The sequence below is a fragment of the Periophthalmus magnuspinnatus genome, chromosome 19, assembly GCF_009829125.3.
Source record: "Periophthalmus magnuspinnatus isolate fPerMag1 chromosome 19, fPerMag1.2.pri, whole genome shotgun sequence".
Classification (NCBI taxonomy): Eukaryota; Metazoa; Chordata; class Actinopteri; order Gobiiformes; family Gobiidae; genus Periophthalmus; species Periophthalmus magnuspinnatus.
Window position 1 is genome coordinate 26548590 of NC_047144.1, and position 20850 is coordinate 26569439.

A 20850-nucleotide genomic window follows, 5' to 3' on the forward strand; every position below is an offset into this window, starting at 1 on the left:
TGCTTATAATCCCACATGGGTCTAGTTCATTTTGACCAATTTGCATGTTAGTTAGGCTAATCTAATAACTAAAAATAAATAAGTAAATAATAACTAACTAATAAAGGCATATCTTATCTTATCTTATAATAATAATGGCGTACACTTGTAATGCACTTTACAGGCTTGTCAAAGCCTCTCAAAGCACCACACTATAGTCCTTATTCATTCATTTCCACACGTGGTAATGGTAAGCTACTATTGTAACCACAGCTGCCCGGAGGCAGACTGACAGAAGCGAGGCTGCCAATCTGCACCATCGGCTCCTCCGACCAACACAATCATTCACGCACACACCACTTTCATACTAGGCAATGCGTATTTGTGATAGGTTGTGTTCTCAAAACTAATTTCATAATTTCACATGGAACTTTCTTAAAGAGGGGTATTATGCAAAATTGTTTTTCATTTCTTTCTGCCATGTTACTTTTTTTCCCTCATCAAAAACATGCTTGAAGAGGTTTTATATGTCTTCCATGCATGTGTAAGTGTTTTAACGATCTCTCCCTGGGCCTATTTGAAATAAATCAATAAAACACAGCAACCTGACAAACCTAATGGGATGTGCCATAGTTTAATTAGCAGAATGCAGCTGATTGTGTTGTGACAGCGCTCTGAAAGCGGAGTGACTTAATGCAGAGAGCAAAGGGAAGGGGGACTCAGAGTGGCAAAGAGGCACTGGGATGTTATCCATAAACCAGAACAACAAATCTGCAATCTGACCTGAACCACTGATATTATAACATGTTGTAATGTCGTGTGAATACAACGTTCTGCGTGTATAAACCCTGGTGCAATCATATTCAGGTCAATGTATTTAATTAATATAAACTTTTATTTACACAAGAATCAAATAATTTACATTTGTGGCAATAGAGAACATACAAATATAGAAAGTACTTTGAGTTATTGAGTACTGTGCACAGCTCTGAAGGATCCAGAGCATTCCCTGATTCACAAACAGTCCATCCACATGAACTGCACAAAGTGTCTGTAGTGAGAGCAGTGTAAACATGTCCTGGAGGAGCACACCTGGACCACCTCGGCATCAGCTCCTGCAACACATAAACACACGGTTAGTTTGGACCAACAATCAGTAGATTATTTCAGTTTTTCACTAAAATACATTATAGATTCAGTCAAGTCAATATCACTATTTCATCCAGAGGTGTAATTTAAGCACATTGAGCAGTAAAATACAATAATAGAAAAACTCAAAAGTCTCAGTACAGCTCAACAGGTATGGTCATCAAATGCAGTGTCGGGGCAGTCTGAAGACAGCAATAGCCTCCGGGACAGGTGTCTGTTCTTTGTGTCCTCTGTCATGTAGCATCATAGTAGCCTCCAGTGGAAGCCAGGTGAATTCTGGAGACACAACAGAAAAGCCTCCTTAAGACTCTCCATTCCACTCTGTTTCGGCCAATGGCATTGATCTGAATTCAGATATATCTTTTAAGTTGTATATTGTAGTTCTTGTCAATAGTTATGCAAATGTGATCAAGTTATGATGCATCTCCTCAGTAAGACAAAATTATAAATTTGGTAATTGTGCATGTGAAGAAAAGTCATGAAGCAGTGCCACAGACCACACTGGACATACTGCATTTGGTTTGGTATGGGGCTCTTCTTTCCATTTTGTTTGCTTTTTTGGTTTGTTTTCTTTTTAAGACAGAGATAACTTTATATGTAATCAACACCAATTACTCTTAATAGTTCATCAACACATTTTTATTTCCTATAAGTCCATTTTAGATGTTAGAAGTATAAAAGGACAGAGCTGTGAGTCTGCTGGGCTCACAGTGCTAAGGGGACTGTCTGTCACTGTTTTTGGGGACAGTATTCCTTGTATAAAATAATGATAATACATTTTTTGCTATTGGGCATTTGTGTTAGTTGAAGTGTGGAGTCACATTTTTGAGTACCATGGCACCTGGAACACAACAATTTTATTACTTTACAGTCATTCCAGTTGGATATTTCTTTACAGTGCAGTGACATGGTGGAAAATGTGTCTGCATTGCATGAAGGATTTCTGTGCGACATTTTCATTCTCTGCAATAAATAACATCCAAACTTTCTGGTAATCGAGCCATACATATCACAGATGTATTTTCATGTCTGTTTCGGCCCTGCTCTTAGTTTTGCTGGCCCAATACACTGTAGCTCATAGTACTGTCCCAAAGTGCCCTTTGAGTTACCTGTGCAGTCAGAACCACACACTTTGACAAAACTTTACCAAGAGGAATAGATCTGGACCTGTGTCCTGTCTCCATGATATCTGAGGGCATGGTTAACAGGCAGATTAATCAATAAGAGACACAGATTCAGTTTGGTTCTCAAACAAAAAGGGGGGAAAGCAATACAGAGGACTGAGAAACTGTGGATTTCCACAGAATCAAAAAAAAAAAAAAAAAAAAAGATACAAGAGGAGAGGAGATGTCTTCTGCTTTTGAGAGACATGTGATAAAGCTTAGGACAGAGGTTTGTCATGCTCAATGGTCCAAATCCAGATCCTTCTGGATTCAAACATAATGTAGAAGGGAATGGCTGCTCAGGAAACCCTTTGAGCCCACAGGCAGCACAATTTGACTGAAAAAAATAAATAAATAAATACAACTTTGTCTTGGAAGAAAGTTCAACACGGTCTGTGACCTACTTGTCTTCATGTAGGTGTTTTGCATTGTTCATGTTCCACAGTATGGCTTTAAACTTTTTTTTCTCCAAGGAAGGAGGTCAGATCTGTAGAAACAGACTCCCCCAGACAGTAAGAACAGTTTTCAAGGTTTGTTTTTGTTTTGGCCAATAAAACATATTTTGCAGCTTGATTTATTCAACTGAAGTAAATGGAATATTGAAGCATGTTCAGATTTAAGCAGATTTGATAATTTAGCTCAATCAATAGCTAGTGAAATCAAATGCAGTCTATTTGATTCAAATTAGAATAACTATGGAGTTAAACTCAACTTTTCTTGTTGAAATGCTCCATTCTGCTTTCTGATGTGTAAAGACCACTCCCTTTTTTTTTACACACTTGATGAATCGACTGGAGCTGTGTCACACAGGTGTGTCATGCGGACTAGCCCCATGTAAAGAGTACTTAAAGACTATTTGAGCTGGCTGTACTTGACCAGTGTGTATGTGTGTGTACTCAGATGTGGTTAAGATTACACATGTTTCCTAATCAGTTAGAGTCAGCACACGCCCTCTTGTCAAATGTGGCCTCAGAAGTCTCAGGCGTAATGCAACATGCAACTATTAGCACACAGGTTTATACACAGAGGCCAATCCTGGCTCTTTAGACACTATGTCAATGCCTTTTCTGTTTAAGTTCTTGGTCACTTTGGGTATATTTTACAAAGTATGTCCCATTCTAATAATGAATGATGATGTTCAATCATTGTAATTGCCAAATTTCTTCTTTCAAAGTCTGAACTCTGTTCCAAAAACAGAGGATTGTCTGTAGATAAAAAAAAACAAAAAAAAAAAAAACAATGGGAGCAAATAATTGCTGAATGGAAATGACTGAGTCCCGTTTTAAATGTAACAAACTGCACAGCTCTAAGTACAAGTCACTATGTAACTTGTAATAACATGCCATTACATGGTTAATTTTGTCTTGGTAAAGTCCTTGTGTTAATATATGTTACGTAATCTAAATTTACATAGTCAAAAACTACAATGATAATAAGGATTAAGTATTAAAAATATATATTTTATGAAAAGTGCTTTGTGCAAAGTAAGCAGCCCCATGACTGGAGAATATGACAAAAAAAATGTGTATTATAAACATTCACTCTAATTCAGTCAATATTAACAGGACAGGTGTTTAAAGATGGCAATTTTACACAAAATAGTCAAATTTGTTCCTTCAAAGTCTTCTGTCTGCTCCAAATGGCATGCTTTTACTAACAGAGTATTGATAGATCTCTATATTTATCACTAACCATTTGAAATGATTAGATCTTGACTGCATCATCCTTAGCTTATCAGTGTATATATACCATAATACAATACAAGAATATTTGATATTACACCCAAAGCAAATAGTGAGTGGGAGTGATATGATATTGCCCAACCTTCTGTCCACTCACAGCACAAATACGCACCGGATTTTCATGTTTTTCTTATTCTGACTTGGTTTTACATCAGTTAAGTGGCTGTTTGTGGAAAAAAAGTGGAAAAGAACAAAAATATAGGAATTGGCAGTAAAATGAAATCAGAACAGAAAATTCCATAGATAGATATGTATATATACCATTAGAGATTTGGCCTGTAACATGTAGCAAAGCATGAATATGCAAGGCTCATTGTACAAATTGTTTTCCAAATACATTAATTAAATGAACAATGAATTTATTGAATTTCAGTGAAATAAACACAGCATAAAAACTCTGAACAAGGTTTACCCTTACTTATTTTTAAATAATTTGGTCACGTTTGGTGGGCCGGATTAATAAACCGTGTGTGGCCGTAGTTTACCCCTGTCTGGTTTAAACTTTATTTTAAACAAATAAAATGTGTTGTTGTTTTTGATTTGTCTAATCATAACTATTGTGTAATTTAAAAGTTTTGGACTTTTGGTAGAAAGTACTTTACTTTCATATCATGTCACAGGTTATTTTTAGCACCTTTATGGTAACATCCTGATTAATGCTTTTGAGTGAATAAGAAATTGATTTGTATCGTTACTGTTGACCAATATCATTCATTTTAACATTTTAATACTTTAATACATCTCCAAATCTGTGTGAAATACTTTTACTTGTAACTGTTAAAAGGCCCTATATTACACAAAATGGATTCGTGTGAGCTTTAAGCTACGATTGATCTGAGCCCAAGTGGTCTTCTGTTATTGGACATCTGTGCTAGTCACAGTTTGAATGAAGAGTGGGGCAGAGCTGTCAACCGATCACCACCTAGTTTGAAGACAGACAGACCTGGCAGGCACAAGTGTACTGTGACGGTTTGTTGCGAACGTCTGGCGGAGAGCTCTGTCAGTAGGGTTTTCAACTCGCACCTCACCTCTATTGTCGATGCTGCTCACTGCTCGCTGCTCATAGCTGTGGTCGTAAGGTCGGTGGTGCTTGTGGCAGCAGCAACCCCTGAGGAATACTTTGAGGATTTCCTCAATCCCACCGTCACATCTTCCGAGGAGGAAGCAGAGCCTGGGAACTTGGAGGCGGACTCATCCATCACCCTGGCTGAAGTCACTGAGGTGGTTGGCAGGCCCCTTGGTGGCAAAGGCTCCACAGGTGGATGAGCCGAGTCCCGAGTACCTTAAGTCTCTGAATGTTGTGGGGCTGTCTTGGCTGACACGTGGCAACATCACATGGTGGTGGAGACAGTACCGCTGGACTGGCAGACTGGGGTGGTGGTCTCTCAGTATAAGAAGGGGGACCGGAGTGTGTTTTCCAACTACAGGGGAATCAAACTCCTCAGCCTTCCTGGTAAGGTCTATTCCAGGGTACTGGAGAGGTGCATCGGGTGCTCAATGGTTCATGGGAGTTTGTCCAACCAGTCCACATGTGTTTTGTGTATCTGGAGAAGGCATTCAACTGTCTCCCTTGTGGTGCCTTTTGGGGAGTGATCTGGGGCTATGGGGTCCAGGGCCCTTAGTTAAGGGCTGTCCGGTCCTCCTCCTTTAAATGTATCCACTGAATCAGTGAACCCTAGCTGGTATAGCATTACTTGCTTTTGCATAAAGCATCTAAATCTACATTTAACATCAGAATAAACATCACATCTCACAAGGAAATAGTGCAAAATTAAATAAAAGTGCAGTGACATTTGTTGACAACTGAATTTTTGCTTTAAAATGCCACAAAACAAGTACAAATAAGTTTCACATTGACCTCAAATAGTAGTTTGCCATTTGAAATTAGCATTGTTAGCGTCACATTAGCATCACGTTAGCATGATTTTTTTCCTGTTGACTCACCAAGATGATAGTTTAGCATGACCACAAAACAGCACAACTCTGAACTCTGGTTCATGCATGGAATCAACTTAAAATAGCATAAACAATTTCCCAATTAGAATTATAATTTTGTACATAAAAATAATTCAACGACAATATGTTAACTTAGCAAATGAAAGGGTTCATCAGCCACCCTCTCTCATGTATCCAAAGCGTAAAATAAGAAAAACCTAATGTAAACCTGACATTGCATCTCAAGGAGGTTGGACTTAATTACTTTCGGCAAATAAGAAGGTCATTATCGCCCAACATGACAAAACAGGAAGTCAACAGTGAGGGACGTCTGGGAGTCCGTGCTTAGACTGCTGCCCTTGTGACCCAGCCCCAGATAAGTGGAAGATAACGGATGGATGATTAGGCGGTCTGCATCTCCAATGTTCTGTTCCACCTTATTATGTCCTGAAGCGGTAGTTTTCAAGTTAACAGCTCCTTTTACATTTTGTTTAGTAGAGCTTGGCAATTCCAAGGCTGAAATCATCCAAATGATTCTAGTGAAGGTGTATGGAGTTTAAAAAACACACTAGAGCACTTACTGCATTATCACATGACATCACAAGGACAAAAAAAAAAAAAAGAACTCAGCCTAAATATGCATAGTTGTGTTAAACCTGTGTGAATGAAACAAAACACAACTCCCGGTAATGAGGAAACAATATTATAACATAGATCGGAAAATAGTAATAATAATACAGCCCCTTTAAAGTACACTTTTAAATAGGTACTTCAATTGTCAAGTTTCACAATATGGAATTAAACATATTCATCTCACACTTATACATCGTATCTGTTTTTATTGCCTTGAGAAATCAGAATTGTTATTGTGAGTGCCTCTCCCTGAGCCTTGGCCTCTGCATCAACTCTTGTCTCCCTGCAGAGTATTAAGTTTAATGTTGTGGTTTCAGCTTCCTGTTATATGCAACACTTTGTTGAGATGTTGTTTTTTTCATTCAAAACGTTATTTATTTTATTTATTTATTTATATATATTTTTTTATTGTTAATTGCTATTGTAACAATTGTAATTTCTCATTGTTGTGAAACCCATAGATACTTTGAAACATGTCAGACAAAGCAAGACATGGAAATAAGAACGATTCTCCACCAGAAAATTATATGCAAAATAAATGCAATAGCTAAAATGATATTTACAAAAAAATAAAATAACAATAACAATAATTTTACAATAAAATAGCCAATGTTCAACACTATATTTGTAAAGCATGGTTAGAGAGGTCAGATCCCCAAACTCTGAGTGTGTAATTACAATAGGTCTATTTATAACAGTGATTTGACGTGTGTGAATAAGTCAGCTTTTTAACGTGAACGGTTAGAACCAGATCTATTTTTAAAAGAACCAAATCTTCTTCTTTTTAATTTTTATGCGTTTTTATTTAGTTTTTAACGCTGAAGCAACAACGAGAATCAGCACAGACGCAGATCAGACGACACGTGTGAGTGTACACAAAAAACATATTTGCATCTTACTTTTTATTATTGTAGTGCATCGTTTTATTTAGATTATGCAACACTTCAAACGGTAAACACACTCCCACTCCCAGTTTGAACTGTTTAAACATGTATATAAATATAAAAAGAGTTTTTTTTGAACGGCTCTTTGACATGAACGAATACCAAAGAATTGGATCCCATAGCCTAAAAGTGTCACATCATTAATATTTAATAAAATGTCAACAAAATCTAATAAATAACTGCACTACAGCAATATGTATAACTATTCTACCAGCACAATGCTTTTATAGGCCTAAATATTAAGACACCAAATGTTATTCTTCGGTTATAGATCCCTGTATGCACTGGCTCGTTCATTTCTACTGAAAAAGTCAGACCTGTGCGCAAACTGACCGTGTCTAGAGCAGCCTCTCCGCCTTGTCCTCCCGTGGAGCTCGCTCTGCGCTCCCGAGCACTCCCAGCTCCACGTTCTTATCGTCCACCGCTTCTTGCCCCGCGTCAAAGCCCTTGTTTTCGTGCCCAGACCCGCGCTTCTCCCACTGGACCCCCTTCGCCTCCTTCTCGTTGGCCATGGCGTGCTTCTTCTGCGCTTCCCAGTCATCCACACCTTTGACGCTGCTCCCGGACAGTCTCTTGGATAACTTGCGAGCCCAGTGTGTGAAACTGACATTACAGGAGCCCGAATCCCCCGTCGCACGCCTCTCTAGTCCCGTGTAAAGCTGGACGTTCCCTGTGTACCAGAGCACCCACCACACGAGGCTGAGGAAGATGATGAGGGCGCCCGTGTAGATGAGGAAATCCCCGTAAAAGCGCCCGTCGAGTCTTAAATTGCCAAAGATCCCCACGAGCAACACCGCGAACCCCGCCACGTCGAACAGCAAAGCCAGGTAGAAGATGGGCGCCCAGTTACCCACGCAGCTGGCCATGCCTCGCTCCACGCACTGCTCCACGCACCGCTCTACGCAGCGCTCCACGTAACGCCACCGGTCAAGTGAAGCGTGGATAGTGCACCTGTCTGGGCTACCTGCGCAGGCCACGCCTCGACACAGCACGTCAGTGTTACAAAGGGAAGTCCCGAGGGGGGAGAGGGCCGTTCATGGCCACGGGAAATCTCACTCAAAAGACACAGAGAAGCACTTTAAGGCGCAACTTATGTTTAAGTTATAGAAATAACAAGAGCGCAAACGAGGCATCTAATGCCACAAAACATCATGTTAAAAGCAGCTTACATGTCTGTTTGTGCATGGACAATGGCTAATAATGAACATTAAATAAATCTCATGTGAGAGATGAAAGTCAAATTAGTAATGTGCATTATTAGTTAAAGCCAAAGTAAGTAAGTAACGTTTTAGCCAGTAATAGACTAAAATAAAAGTATCACATGAACACTGGTCAAGTACAGCCTTTTTAAATTTAATTTTAATTTAATTATATTGTTTGTTTTATTGAACTCAAAAGCATGCGTACTTGAGAGGGCTTGTATCTCCACAAACCTGTCTCTTATTTGGCTTGGAGGAGGGTCTCCTCCTGCTTGTCTTCATTTCCATGGAAAAATGCAGGGGACTTGCCACATCCACACAGTTACTAACTGAACCTTTAACCAGCTAACCAATAGCCCTCCCAATTATGATACACAAATGTTCAACTTCATTAGCAGCTACTTTCTTTCATGTTGAATAATGGCACTAGAACCACTACTAATCATGCATTAATAATTAAACAAATAATGTTTATACTGACCGAAAATACCAGTTTAATAACTGTGCACCAGTCTGTGTTTGATGTGGACAAGCCCAGTAATTACACAGATATTAACCATAAACCAGGTCAGCAAATTTGCAATCTGACAGTGAAACAGCAAATTCTACCATAGAACTCCTCAGCTCACATTAAACTATAGGGATTCTACAGTGCTGTAATGTCACATAAACACATCTCACACTAACAGTATTCAGTTTACCTGCTCCTACCTGCACCTATTTAAACTGTTTGGATAAGACCAAACTTTATTCTTGGTGCATGATTTCTACTGTTTAATCTAATTTTTATTTTATTTTATTTTATTTTTTTATTTTTATTTTTTTTATTGAGGCACTATTTAAAAGAAATTCAACGGAATGAAGATGTAATATGACAAAGACCACTAGATGGCGTCATAGCTCTACCAAAAAACTGTGCCCCGTGCCATGCCAGAACTCACTCTTCCCCAGTTACATGCGTTGGAATCTATTGTTTTGTAAGGCTCACATTGTGGCACTATATTTAAAGAACCCATATTACACTATTTTTTGATCCATATTATAAGCTTTTCTCATCAAAATGCACCCAGAGTTGTGTTTTGTTTCATTCACTCATGTTTAACATGCAAAAAACTCTGTTCCACCTTTTGATGTCATGTGGTAATTCAGTTTTCCAGCGTTTGAAACTCCATACACCTTCACTAGAATCATTTGGATGATTCCAGGCCTGGAACTGGCAGTCTCTACTAAACAAAAAGGTAAAAGGAGCTGTTAACTTGAAAACTACCACTTCATGACATCACAAGATGGAATAGAGAATTTTGAGCTTTAGAGATGTAGACAGACTAATAATAAAGTGTTACTGATTGAACAACTGATTGAACCATTTGATACTCAAAAAAATTAATAAAATATCATGAAATTTAATTAGGTATCAAAAAAAACAAAAAAACATTAAAAGAATAAATTTAAATTAAATAAATATCAAAATAATACATTAAATATCAAATTCCATCCATCCATTTTCTTCCGCTTATCCGGGGCCGGGTTGCGGAGGCAGCAGTCTAAGCAGGGACTCCCAGACTTCCCTCACCCCGGACACGTCCTCCAGCTCCTCCGGTGGGACCCCAAGGCGTTCCCAGGCCAGCCGAGAGACATAGTCCCTCCAGCGTGCCCTGGGTCTTCTCCGGGGCCTCCTCCTGGTGGGACATGCCGAGAACACCTCCCTAGGGAGGCGTCCAGGAGGCATCCTGAACAGATGCCCGAGCCACCTCAACTGGTTCCTCTCAACGTGAGGAGGGTAAATATCAAATTAAAACAAGTAATTTAGCTAGTTGGTACGCCACCTTATATGACGCTGACAGTGCTTGCTGATTTAAGTGACATTCACAAAGCAGGATGATTGTTGGCAATATTTGGCACGTTTACGCTGAAAAAACTCCAGCGTCTTATCAGCATGACTGAGGTGTAATGAATCCATCCATCCATTTTCTTCCGCTTATCCGGGGCCGAGTCGCGGGGGCAGCAGTCTAAGCAGGGACTCCCAGACTTCCCTCACCCCGGACACGTCCTCCAGCTCCTCCGGTGGGACCCCAAGGCGTTCCCAGGCCAGCCGAGAGACATAGTCCCTCCAGCGTGTCCCGGGTCTTCCCTGAGGCCTCCTCCCGGTGGGACATGCCCAGAACACCTCCCTAGGGAGGCGTCCAGGAGGCATCCTGAGCAGATGCCCGAGCCACCTCAGCTGGTTCCTCTCAACGTGTAGGAGCAGCAGCTCTACTCCGAGCTCCTCCCATGTGACCGAGCTCCTCACCCTATCCCTAAGGGTGCGCTCGGCCACTCTGCGGAGGAAGCCCATTTCAGCCACTTGTATCCGCGATCTTGTCCTTTCGGTCATTACCCAGAGCTCATGACCATAGGTGAGGGTAGGAATGTAGATTGACCGGTAAATCGAGAGCTTCACCTTCCAGCTCAGCTCCTTCTTTACCATAACGGACCAATACAGCAACCGCATCACTGCAGACGCTGCACCGATCTGCCAGGACTGTCCGGCTTCCTCCTCCGCCAGTGGATCCAACTCACCACCAGGTGGTGATCAGTTGACAGCTCAGCCCCTCTCTTCACCCGAGTGTCCAAGACATGTGGTCGGAGGTCAGATGACACGACAACAAAGTCGATCATCGACCTCCGACCTAGAGTGTCCTGGTGCCACGTGCACCAATGGACACCCTTGTGCTCGAACATGGTGTTTGTTATGGACAAGCTGTGACTAGCACAGAAGTCCAATAACAAAACACCGCTCGGTTTCAGATCGGGGAGCCCGTTCCTCCCAATCACGCCCCTCCAAGTGTCACTGTCATTACCCACATGGGCGTTGAAGTCCCCCAGGAGAACAACGGAGTCCCCGGTTGGTGCACTGTCTAGTACCCCTCCCAGGGACTCCAAGAAGGCCGGGTACTCTGCACTGCTGTTTGGCCCGTAGGCCGACACAACAGTGAGAGACCTGTCCCCGACCCGAAGGCGCAGGGACGCGACTCTCTCATTCACCGGAGTGAACCCCAACACGCAGCGGCTGAGCTGTGGGGCAATGAGCAAGCCCACACCAGCTCGCCGCCGCTCCCCGCGGGCAACGCCAGAGAAATGGAGAGTCCAACCCCTCTCAAGAAGTTGGGTTCTAGAGCCCAAGCTGTGCGTGGAGGTGAGGCCAACTATATCTAGCCGGTAACGCTCAACCTCCCGCACAAGCTCAGGCTCCTTCCCCCCCAGCGAGGTGACATTCCATGTCCCCAGAGCTAGTCTCCATGTCCGGTTCTCACATTTCTCTCTTGTTTAATTGATTAATAGTGACTCTTGTGTATTTCACAGTTCCTCTGAGCGTGCCTCTTCGTCCTGGTGCCGCTCCGCTGTAGTGTTGATCGAACATCTATGTAAAGTTGTCTGAAAACATTCTGTGACGTGCGGGAGACATGGCACAGAGGAGACAGATTGACAGTGGCCTGCAGTCCCTTGTCAGAACACACTTTTTTTTTTTTGCTTTCTACCAACTTTTAATGTTATTCTCTCATCAAAAACATGCCTGAAGAGGTTTTAAGTGTCATCCGTGCATGTTTCACGGATCTCTCCGGGGCCCGTTAGAATCCTACTTGCGTTTAGCTGCAAGATGATGCAAAACTGTGTGCAACAACTTGACAAACCTAAATCTAAATATCTTATGTGTTAGCAGAAGTCACGTACCCCTTCTTTAATAGTGTTTTGAGATCTATTTAATAATATATGGAGTTCAATGCAAGATTTAGTTTAGATAGATAGATAGATAGATAGATAGATAGATAGATAGATAGATAGATAGATAGATAGATAGATAGATAGATAGATAGATAGATAGATAGATAGATAGATAGATAGATAATACTTTATTATCAGATCAGAGATCTGAAATTTGTCTTGCACATAAAAACAGTGGCTCCGTTGCTTCACATTAACATCACAACACATGCGACACAGACACTAAACAAACATTAATTCATTTAGGTTTTAGAATTGACCATGTTGAACATTTACAACGAGAACTCTGAGGTGTATTTGGCAGTCTTTGGCTCTCTCTAGTGGGTACACTGTGTAGCTGCAGAACACGCTCTCTCGCTCTCGTGAATGCAAACAAACAAATGTCAGTGTAACCCTCATGCAATCAAATGTTATTATGAATAGTATAGATAAAGCCACAGTGCAAAACCTTTTCACCAAATAAAAAACAGTTTATTTTGGGTTTATGTTACTGAACATTTTGAAAATAGTTTCTCCTTTCTTGTGAGAGTGCTTGCATCTCCACAAACCTGACTCCTATCTCTTATCCCCTGGGCCAAATAAGAGACCAGACAGATGGAATTTAATTTTTTTTTTTTGGCTGTGATATTCCACCGTATGGTATAAAACATTTTAATCTCCATGGACATTGTTCCGAAGTATGGATTTAACTTTGTATTTCCATGGACTCAAGCAGGTGACTTTCCACCCCAAGAAAGTTGCATACTGTAGCTTTACAGTATTTCATGACCTTTTCAGGCTTTATGTTCTCTTCAGCATTTATTCAAGTACAGTTTTTTTTTTTTTTTTTGTTTTTTTTTTTGCTTTTGTCAAAAAATACCATGAAATACATGTGTTATGTTATTATCAGAGGGCCACCACTCCACAGAGCTGACCTAGTATTATGAAGGTACAATTGTTCCAAAAAGTTTAAATGTGTAAACACTGATTTGTACACTGATGATGAAACGGACAAAACAAAGGAAGTACGCAATTTAGGACACTGTGGATGTTTGTACAAGTTATGTTAGAGGCATCTCGGACTTGGAGCGGCTCATAGCAAAGAGTGAAGACTCCGCTGTGGACTCGGAAGTAGAGGACCTTACTTTTTGGTGTATATGTATATTTGCGTGTATGTGCTAGCAGCTGGCTAGCTCATCTGGTCCCTCCCATCTCAATCAACCCCTCTCAGGGTTGATTGAGTAATTACCAACAGCCAGGGCAAGACCCTTTGCCCTTTGAATCATACAAGAAAAAGGGTGGGGCACTGAGTGACTACACGACTGTTGCAGAGAAAAGGGACAGGTCTTAACATAAATCACATGACTCTCATATGAGGGGGGAAAAAGAGCAGGGCTTAGGGTGACACACGACAGTCTATGGAAAAGAGGCGGAGCTTAGCTTGACTGATGTTAGAGAAAAGCTTAGCATGAATCACATGACTGCCACAGACAAAAAGGGCTGGGCCTAGTATGATTCACATGACAGTTGCAGAGAAAGGGGATGTGGCTTAACGTGAATCGTATGAGAAAAGGGGCGGGGCTTAGGGTGACTGACGTTAGAGAAAAGGATTAGCATGTGTCACATGACTGTCATAGACAAAAAGGCTGGGCCTAATGTGACACGATTGTTGCAGAGAAAAGGGGAGGGACTTAAGGTGACTCACAATTGTCAAAGAGAAAAAGGGCGGGGCTTAGCATGTATGACATCAGAGAAAAGAGTTAGCATGAATCACATGACTGTCACAGACAAAAAGAGCTGTGCCTAGTGTGAATCACACGACTGTCGCAGAGAAAGGGGGTGGGGCTTAACATGTATCACATGAGAAAAGGGGCGGGGTTTAGGGTGACTCACACGACTGTCACAGAGAAAACGGGCGGGGCTTAGTGGGAATCATATGAGAGGAATTTACAGTAAACTAGTATTTTCCAATTTGGCCATGGGATAAGTTTTTTTATTTTTTATTTATTTTGTTCAGTGTACAAATCAACATTTACACATTCAAACTTTTTAGAACAACTGTACCTTCATATAGTACTTGCTGTGATGACACAACTGCTTGTCTCCATGGAGATAAATATGTTTAAAGCCACATCATGGAACTTTTGAAGCAAAGCAATCACATATTTGTAGAAATAAGCAGGTATTCCCTCCACCAAAAAGGTTACATAATGCCTCTTTATTTGATGTTCACAATATTTTAACCTTTGTAATCTAAGCACTATATTTGACAAGGATAATTACCATTACCATTACAATTTCTGTGTTGGATGTTCTGTCTGTGTGTCATTCAATGAATTATAAATCCTAAAGGTGCACTCTGCAACTTTTCTGGTCTCCATGGAGATGTTATTGTGTTAAATGGAATGTGTTACAGTAGGCCATTAACAGCATATATCATTAAATTATTTAATCACAATTTTTTATTGCTCAAAAGTACCTAAAAAAACATGCATTCTTACAGTCAACGGGCTTGCCTCTCCACATATCTGCCTCCATGGAGACAAGCAGATGGCTCTAGGTCACAGGTACTATCTATAGAGAAGAAGTAGAACAACAATAACAGATTTAATGCCACTTTTGGTGATGAGGTTGATGGTTCAGCTCCTGCTCTGGTTAATTTCCATAACGTGTACTCTATGAGGACATGTTATGTTCCTCACCAGAGACACTCAAATCTAAATGTTAGCTCTGAGTTTGTAACTGCTGAGGTGGAACACACGCATTAATTATTTTAAACAGACAGATGTTTATTGTTGCCCAAAACATTTCGGTGGGGACACAGATGGAGCAACTCACTCAGCTCTAAACAGAACGCTGTCTACATCTGAGACAAGGACTCCTCTTCTTATTCTACAGCTGGGACATGTGTACGTCTACGTCTACCCTAAATCATATTGGACAGTTTGACTCTGTGACGAAAGGAATTACTCTTAAAGCAGACATATTCTACACTCAGAGGTGTATTTGGAATGATTTGTGCATGTTTGATCTTTAATCACTTATTTTCAAGATCCCATATTGCCGATGAACCCCTGTTTTCACTGCCACTGACGAACAAGAACTTTTTTTTTTTTTTGCTACCGGTGTGTTTTGTTAAGTTCTTTGTAGTGTAAATTTGAACCCTAATATAAACAAACCTATTTATAATCATGCAGAGGTTCTGTCCGACTGTTTAGAGTGACGATGCTCTATTTGACCAAAAATATAACTGAAAGCAGATTGGATTAGAGAACACATACAGTATTATGCAAAAACGACTCTCTTTGAGCTTTCAATCAGGTTATAAGATTTGTCCCTTGTCAAATACATACCTGGAGTATTTAGGTTTATTCATGGCCCTTTGATGAATCCTTTTTACTACACTGCTCTCTTTAAACCCCATAAAACATGTAAAAGTCCATAAATCATAATCTTAACAATTCTGCCCTCAAATTGCTTTCGTTGCTGCTGCATGTTTCTGTTAGCGTGTCAGAAAAAATGCATCCCTTAGCTGGGGTATGGTAATTGAATAGTAATTACCCCTTCTTCTAAACAGGATCCCAAAGAAATTCCCAGTATTGGAGCACACCTCTATAAACAAGGTGTCTATTGTCAGAAGATCCCTATCGTCAGAAGATAGGAGAACTTATGCTATGAGATCTAGCAAGATCAAAAGCCACAGAGTCTCCTTCATCTTTACATTTGGCAAGGGTTAAGTCTCGCACCAGCTCTGTAAAGTTGTGTATATTTGAGCAGCTGTAGCTGAAAGACTCCTTCACACAGAGATTTGTAGCTCACATATTCAGACAGGGAACACTTTCTCCTCTGCACCAGATTTTTATGTATTTATTTATTTTATTTTGTAGTGATTGCACAAATATTGATGTAGATAATCACTGCTATATTTCAAAATAATAGAATCAAATATATGTTTTCCACACTTAAAACTGTTTAAAAAGATCCACAAAGACATACTTAGGCCTCTTCATCCAGAACTTAGTTTAAAGTAAGAAAGAAGGAGTGTCCCTCAGCACCGTACGTGTAGAGCAGTAACAGTGGAGGAGAGGGAGCAGGAGCAGAGGAGAACATCCAGATTTAGTCTAATCATTTAAATAATAAAAAAATGATGTGTATTAGGCACACTTTATATTGAGTGTATTGTAATAATCATAGTAATAGTCATGCATGAGGGGATGTACACTGCAGAATTGGTGTTTAAAGCATCAATCTTGTTTAATGCGTTTAGGCTATTAAAAGCATATGATGACAATGACTTAATTTTGTCATTTTTATGGCTCAACATCAACACATCAAACCCATTCACAATACAATATGTAAAACCAGCCAAAACTGTGAATAGATCTGATTATTGTAAATTTAAAATATCATCTCGTGACTCATCTCATGAAAATTTGGTCTTGTCCCACCCCTAGAAAGTAGCCATTGTTTTAAGTTATATGACATGAAATGTCATAGAACAGCAAAGCCACAGCAAAGGCAATCACCAGTCTATTTAAAGGTCAATAACAATACATTTAATGCATAATATGTTTTTCCTTGGGATGCCAGCCCTGTTAGCTCCTTTGCTCATGAGATGCAAGCTCCCTGTTTCTGCTCCTTAGATCTCTGTGTGTTCAGAGAGACAGTTACATCTCCTCTGTCATGTTTCACTACTTAAGTATACACTGTACAACTCTGAGTTGTTTTTATGTTGAAGATTGGATTTTTAAATTTCTCCCATGAATAACGCTCATGTCAGTTTCTGGCCATCAACCTCAAAACTGCAGACTGCGCAGCTTTTCGGAAACCAAGTTTGGGACTATTTTATATCTATAGGGTATTAACTGCTAACACATACCTTATTTAGATCGCCATTGTTAGCTTTTAATTATTTTTAGTTATGTATTATATTTACCGAAAACAACGTATTAACATGTTTTATAAGGTTCACTTTTGGGTTTGACCTTCTGAGTCTACTCTCTTTCCTCTTTGCGTTAAGTCACTCCCCCTTCAGACAACACTACTGCACATCACATCAGGTTTGTCAAGTTGTTTTGTATGGTTTTGTATTTTGCTTTTGCATATTCATGGAGAATTGTCATGTGGGATCATGAGTGACGTAGGCTTGTGTGTTTTGCATTACACAGAAGCTTACTGCTAATTTTGCACTCTTTAAAATGATCACAGAGAAAAGATCCCTTTTCATCATTTACTGGGGGTGTAGTAAAGTCATAACAGAAGAGCCCTGGTGAAAACAACAACAATATAAAACCATTGTAGTGTAGATACAGTATGGATTATTCGTGGATTTAAGTTTACAGAGTATAAATACAATAATGGCAACACTTACAGCAATAACACCGATCAACGTCCCGACAGCAGCACAGACACAAGTCTGGTGGCTGCTTCTCCACATACCTACTATGATTCAGTAGGCCGGCTTAAATTTGCCGCGCTCTACCTTAGAACTGGTCACGTGTTTTCCGGGCAACCAAATAAATATTTACAACAATAAAACAATGAATAGTAATGCTAGTTGTAAATGACCAGATACTGTTATTTACAGTGAACACAAATAATTAAAGTGCAAGTGCTATACAAAAAAACAGTGTTAAAAATGACATGCCCGCAACACCCTCCCCCACTAAAAAAAATGTTACGTTAAACATTTTCCTTTAACCTCACCAGTGCCATGAGATTTCACTATTACCAGGTCACAATAGCAGGTGTTATCAACTAATACCGTACAAACTTAAGCAACCTCAATGCAGTGTCCATTCCCCAATAGTCCTTGGCATGGTGACAATACAAGACTAGAGAAAGTCCCTTGTGTTTTTTGGGCAGGTCAGTCCATTGAAGCATTGGTAGGCCTCCCAATCTTCAGGCTTGACTCAAGGAACATTACTCAAACACCCAAGATTATGGAAGACATAATAACCATGTCTAACCAGACTAAATATACAACATGTACTATTTACCAAGCATAATGAAGCACATGAAATAGTATTACACATGATTACTTAAAAAGGTGCAAGTTATAAGGTGCTTAAACTGTTACTTTATAAAGTGCTTATTAGTTACTGCATTATGACTGGTTATAAAAGGATATGGAGTGGCAGATGAGCTGGAATAGCCATCTCGAACCCTTGCTGATCTCGTCACACCAACTGGACACCTCTGTAGCTCTCGGACCGTCGGCTCACCAAGTTGGTCATAGGTGTAGAGGCGCCTAGGCTGTCTTGATCTGACCGGTCTCGAATGACAAGGCTCAGCATCAGAGGTGTCAGAGGCGGATGCTCCAGATTCAGGCACTGCTATTTCCTGCACTTGCTCCTCATCAGAATCTGCCCCTGAGATGACAACATCAGCTCCAGGTACAGCTCTTGGCTGTGGTTGTCTCTGTGTATGGCCCCTAGGCTGGAATTCACTGGCAGTAGGGTTTAGTGACGGAGCAGCAGGTGGAATGAAGAGGTGGTCGTCTTCATCACTAGAGCTCTCAGTGGCTGTAGGCTGGATGTTGTACCTGGCTTTTTGTTTTCTTTCTGGTGGTGATACCCTGGTTCTTTTCCTTCGACTGGCGACCACAGGAATTGATTCAACCAGGTAAGGACAGGGTAAGAGCAGGCTTCGGTGCAGCACACGTCTTCTTCCTCCACTGTTCAGAGGCTCCACCACATAGACTGGGCTCTCTGGACCTCAGCTCTCAATGACCACATGTACCGTGTCCTCCCAGTGACTGCGGAGCTTCCCTGGACCACCTCGAGGTGTCAGATTCCTCACCAACACATGGTCACCTGGCATCAGCGTAGAGCTCCAGGCACGCTGGTTGTAATAATCCTGCCCCCTCTTTGCAGATTTTCTCATGCTTTTCAGCGCAATGGAGTATGCTTCCTGCATTGCCTCCCTCCACTTCTCTGCGTAACCAGCAGGGGTCTGTTTCTCTGAGTTGTCGTCAAGTTTCTTTGGAAACAGAAGGTCAACCGGGAGAGTTGGTTCACGTCCAAAGAGCAAGAAGAAGGGAGAGTACCCTGTTGCCTCATGAATGGTGGAATTATAGGCATGAACAACCTTGTTTAGGTGCTCCTTCCATCTTGTCTTCTCAGTCTCCCCTAGTGTTCGCAGCATACTTAATAGGGTCCTATTAAAGCGCTCTGCAGGGTTGCCTTGTTTTGGTATGGTGAGGTGCGAGAGTGATGAATGCCACTGTACTTCTGGAGTTTTTCAAATAGCTGATTCTCAAACTCTCGCCCTTGGTCGTGGTGGATCTTGGATGGAAACCCAAAGCGTGGGATGAAATCATCAAACAGCTTCTTTGCAGCGGTCTTCCCAGCCTTATCTCTGGTGGCATAGCCTTGTGCATATTTGGTGAAATGGTCCACTAAAACCAAGATGTACTCCTCACCCCCCTTGCATTTTTCCAGATGTAGAAAGTGAAAGCGAATCATTACTCACTGCTGACACTTTAACTCTGGCCTTTGTCATTGACAGCTTGCTCCTCCTCTCCATTTCTAGATTGTAGGCAGCAGTCATTTTCTCCAGCAGGACTTCATCCGTTACTCCCGGGTTTTGGAGGTATGGTTTTAAATCCGTGCGGATGGTGTCATCTTGGAGTCTGGTGAGTATCGTTTGTAAAAACTGATTCTGAATCAGCTCTGGGCTGTACTGTAATCCGTTTTCTGCTCTCTCAGTAGCAAAGTGTATTTGTTGCCATAAGTCCATGGCTCAAACAAGGAACTGAACAGGAGTCTCTCTGGGTTCTTGGGCAGCACGAGTGAGGGAGTGATACAGCTCAGTAGCATCTTTTTCAACAAAATGAGTCCTTAAAATTTGTCTCAGAGCTTGCAGTGAAAGGTCAGCTCTACTCTCTAGGTAACTTCTGAGTTTTGTGCCAGGAACAATAGCTTGAACAAGAGCATCCACAATATCACATTCATCGTATCCCTTCTTGATTGCTTTTGCAATTTGTCGGTCTAAACTTGCAAATCCCAACTTGTCCTTTTGATTATGTTCCCCAATTTGTCCAATTATTTTAAAGTCTTTTCTGTATAACTGTTGTACAAAAGTTCTTTCAGGTACATTAAATGTAGCATTGGGAAGAGAAGTGCATTGGTTTGCAAAAGGTTCAGTGTTTGGTGCAGTGCCAACCTTGTCCACCAGAGGGTGACGGGGTGATGTAGGACCAGACTTGGACAGCGTTTTCAGTTCATCAATGCGATCATTTACTTTTAACAATAAAGACATCCATCCATCTTCTAGCACAGTAATATCCTCACAGTCCAAATGCTGAAGTATGAGCCTTCTCAATTTTCGAGGTGAGTCCTTATCTTCATCATTAATGTTTATT

General features: G+C 40.8%; 1 protein-coding gene across 2 annotated transcripts; it reads right to left on the minus strand.

The window, feature by feature from the left end:
• Positions 1-911: 911 nt before the first annotated feature.
• Positions 912-8457, minus strand: LOC117387470 (transmembrane protein 238-like). Of its 2 annotated transcripts, XR_004542772.2 has the most exons (3): positions 7879-8457; positions 1270-1404; positions 912-1094 (listed from the first exon to the last, which is right to left on the minus strand). XR_004542772.2 is itself a non-coding variant. In XM_033984983.2 (2 exons), the coding sequence occupies exon 1, from the start codon at positions 8409-8411 to the stop codon at positions 7884-7886; it is 528 nt and encodes a 175-aa protein (XP_033840874.1). In that variant the 5' UTR covers positions 8412-8457; the 3' UTR covers positions 912-1094; positions 7879-7883. The 2 variants fall into 2 exon arrangements, 1 of the variants encoding a protein (XP_033840874.1); XM_033984983.2 differs by lacking the exon at positions 1270-1404.
• Between the last annotated feature and the right edge of the window lie 12393 nt (positions 8458-20850).

Excerpts from the sequence above, each read along its gene's own strand:
- LOC117387470 (XM_033984983.2), bottom strand. The coding sequence starts at position 8,411 with ATGGCCAGCTGCGTGGGTAACTGGGCGCCCATCTTCTACCTGGCTTTG.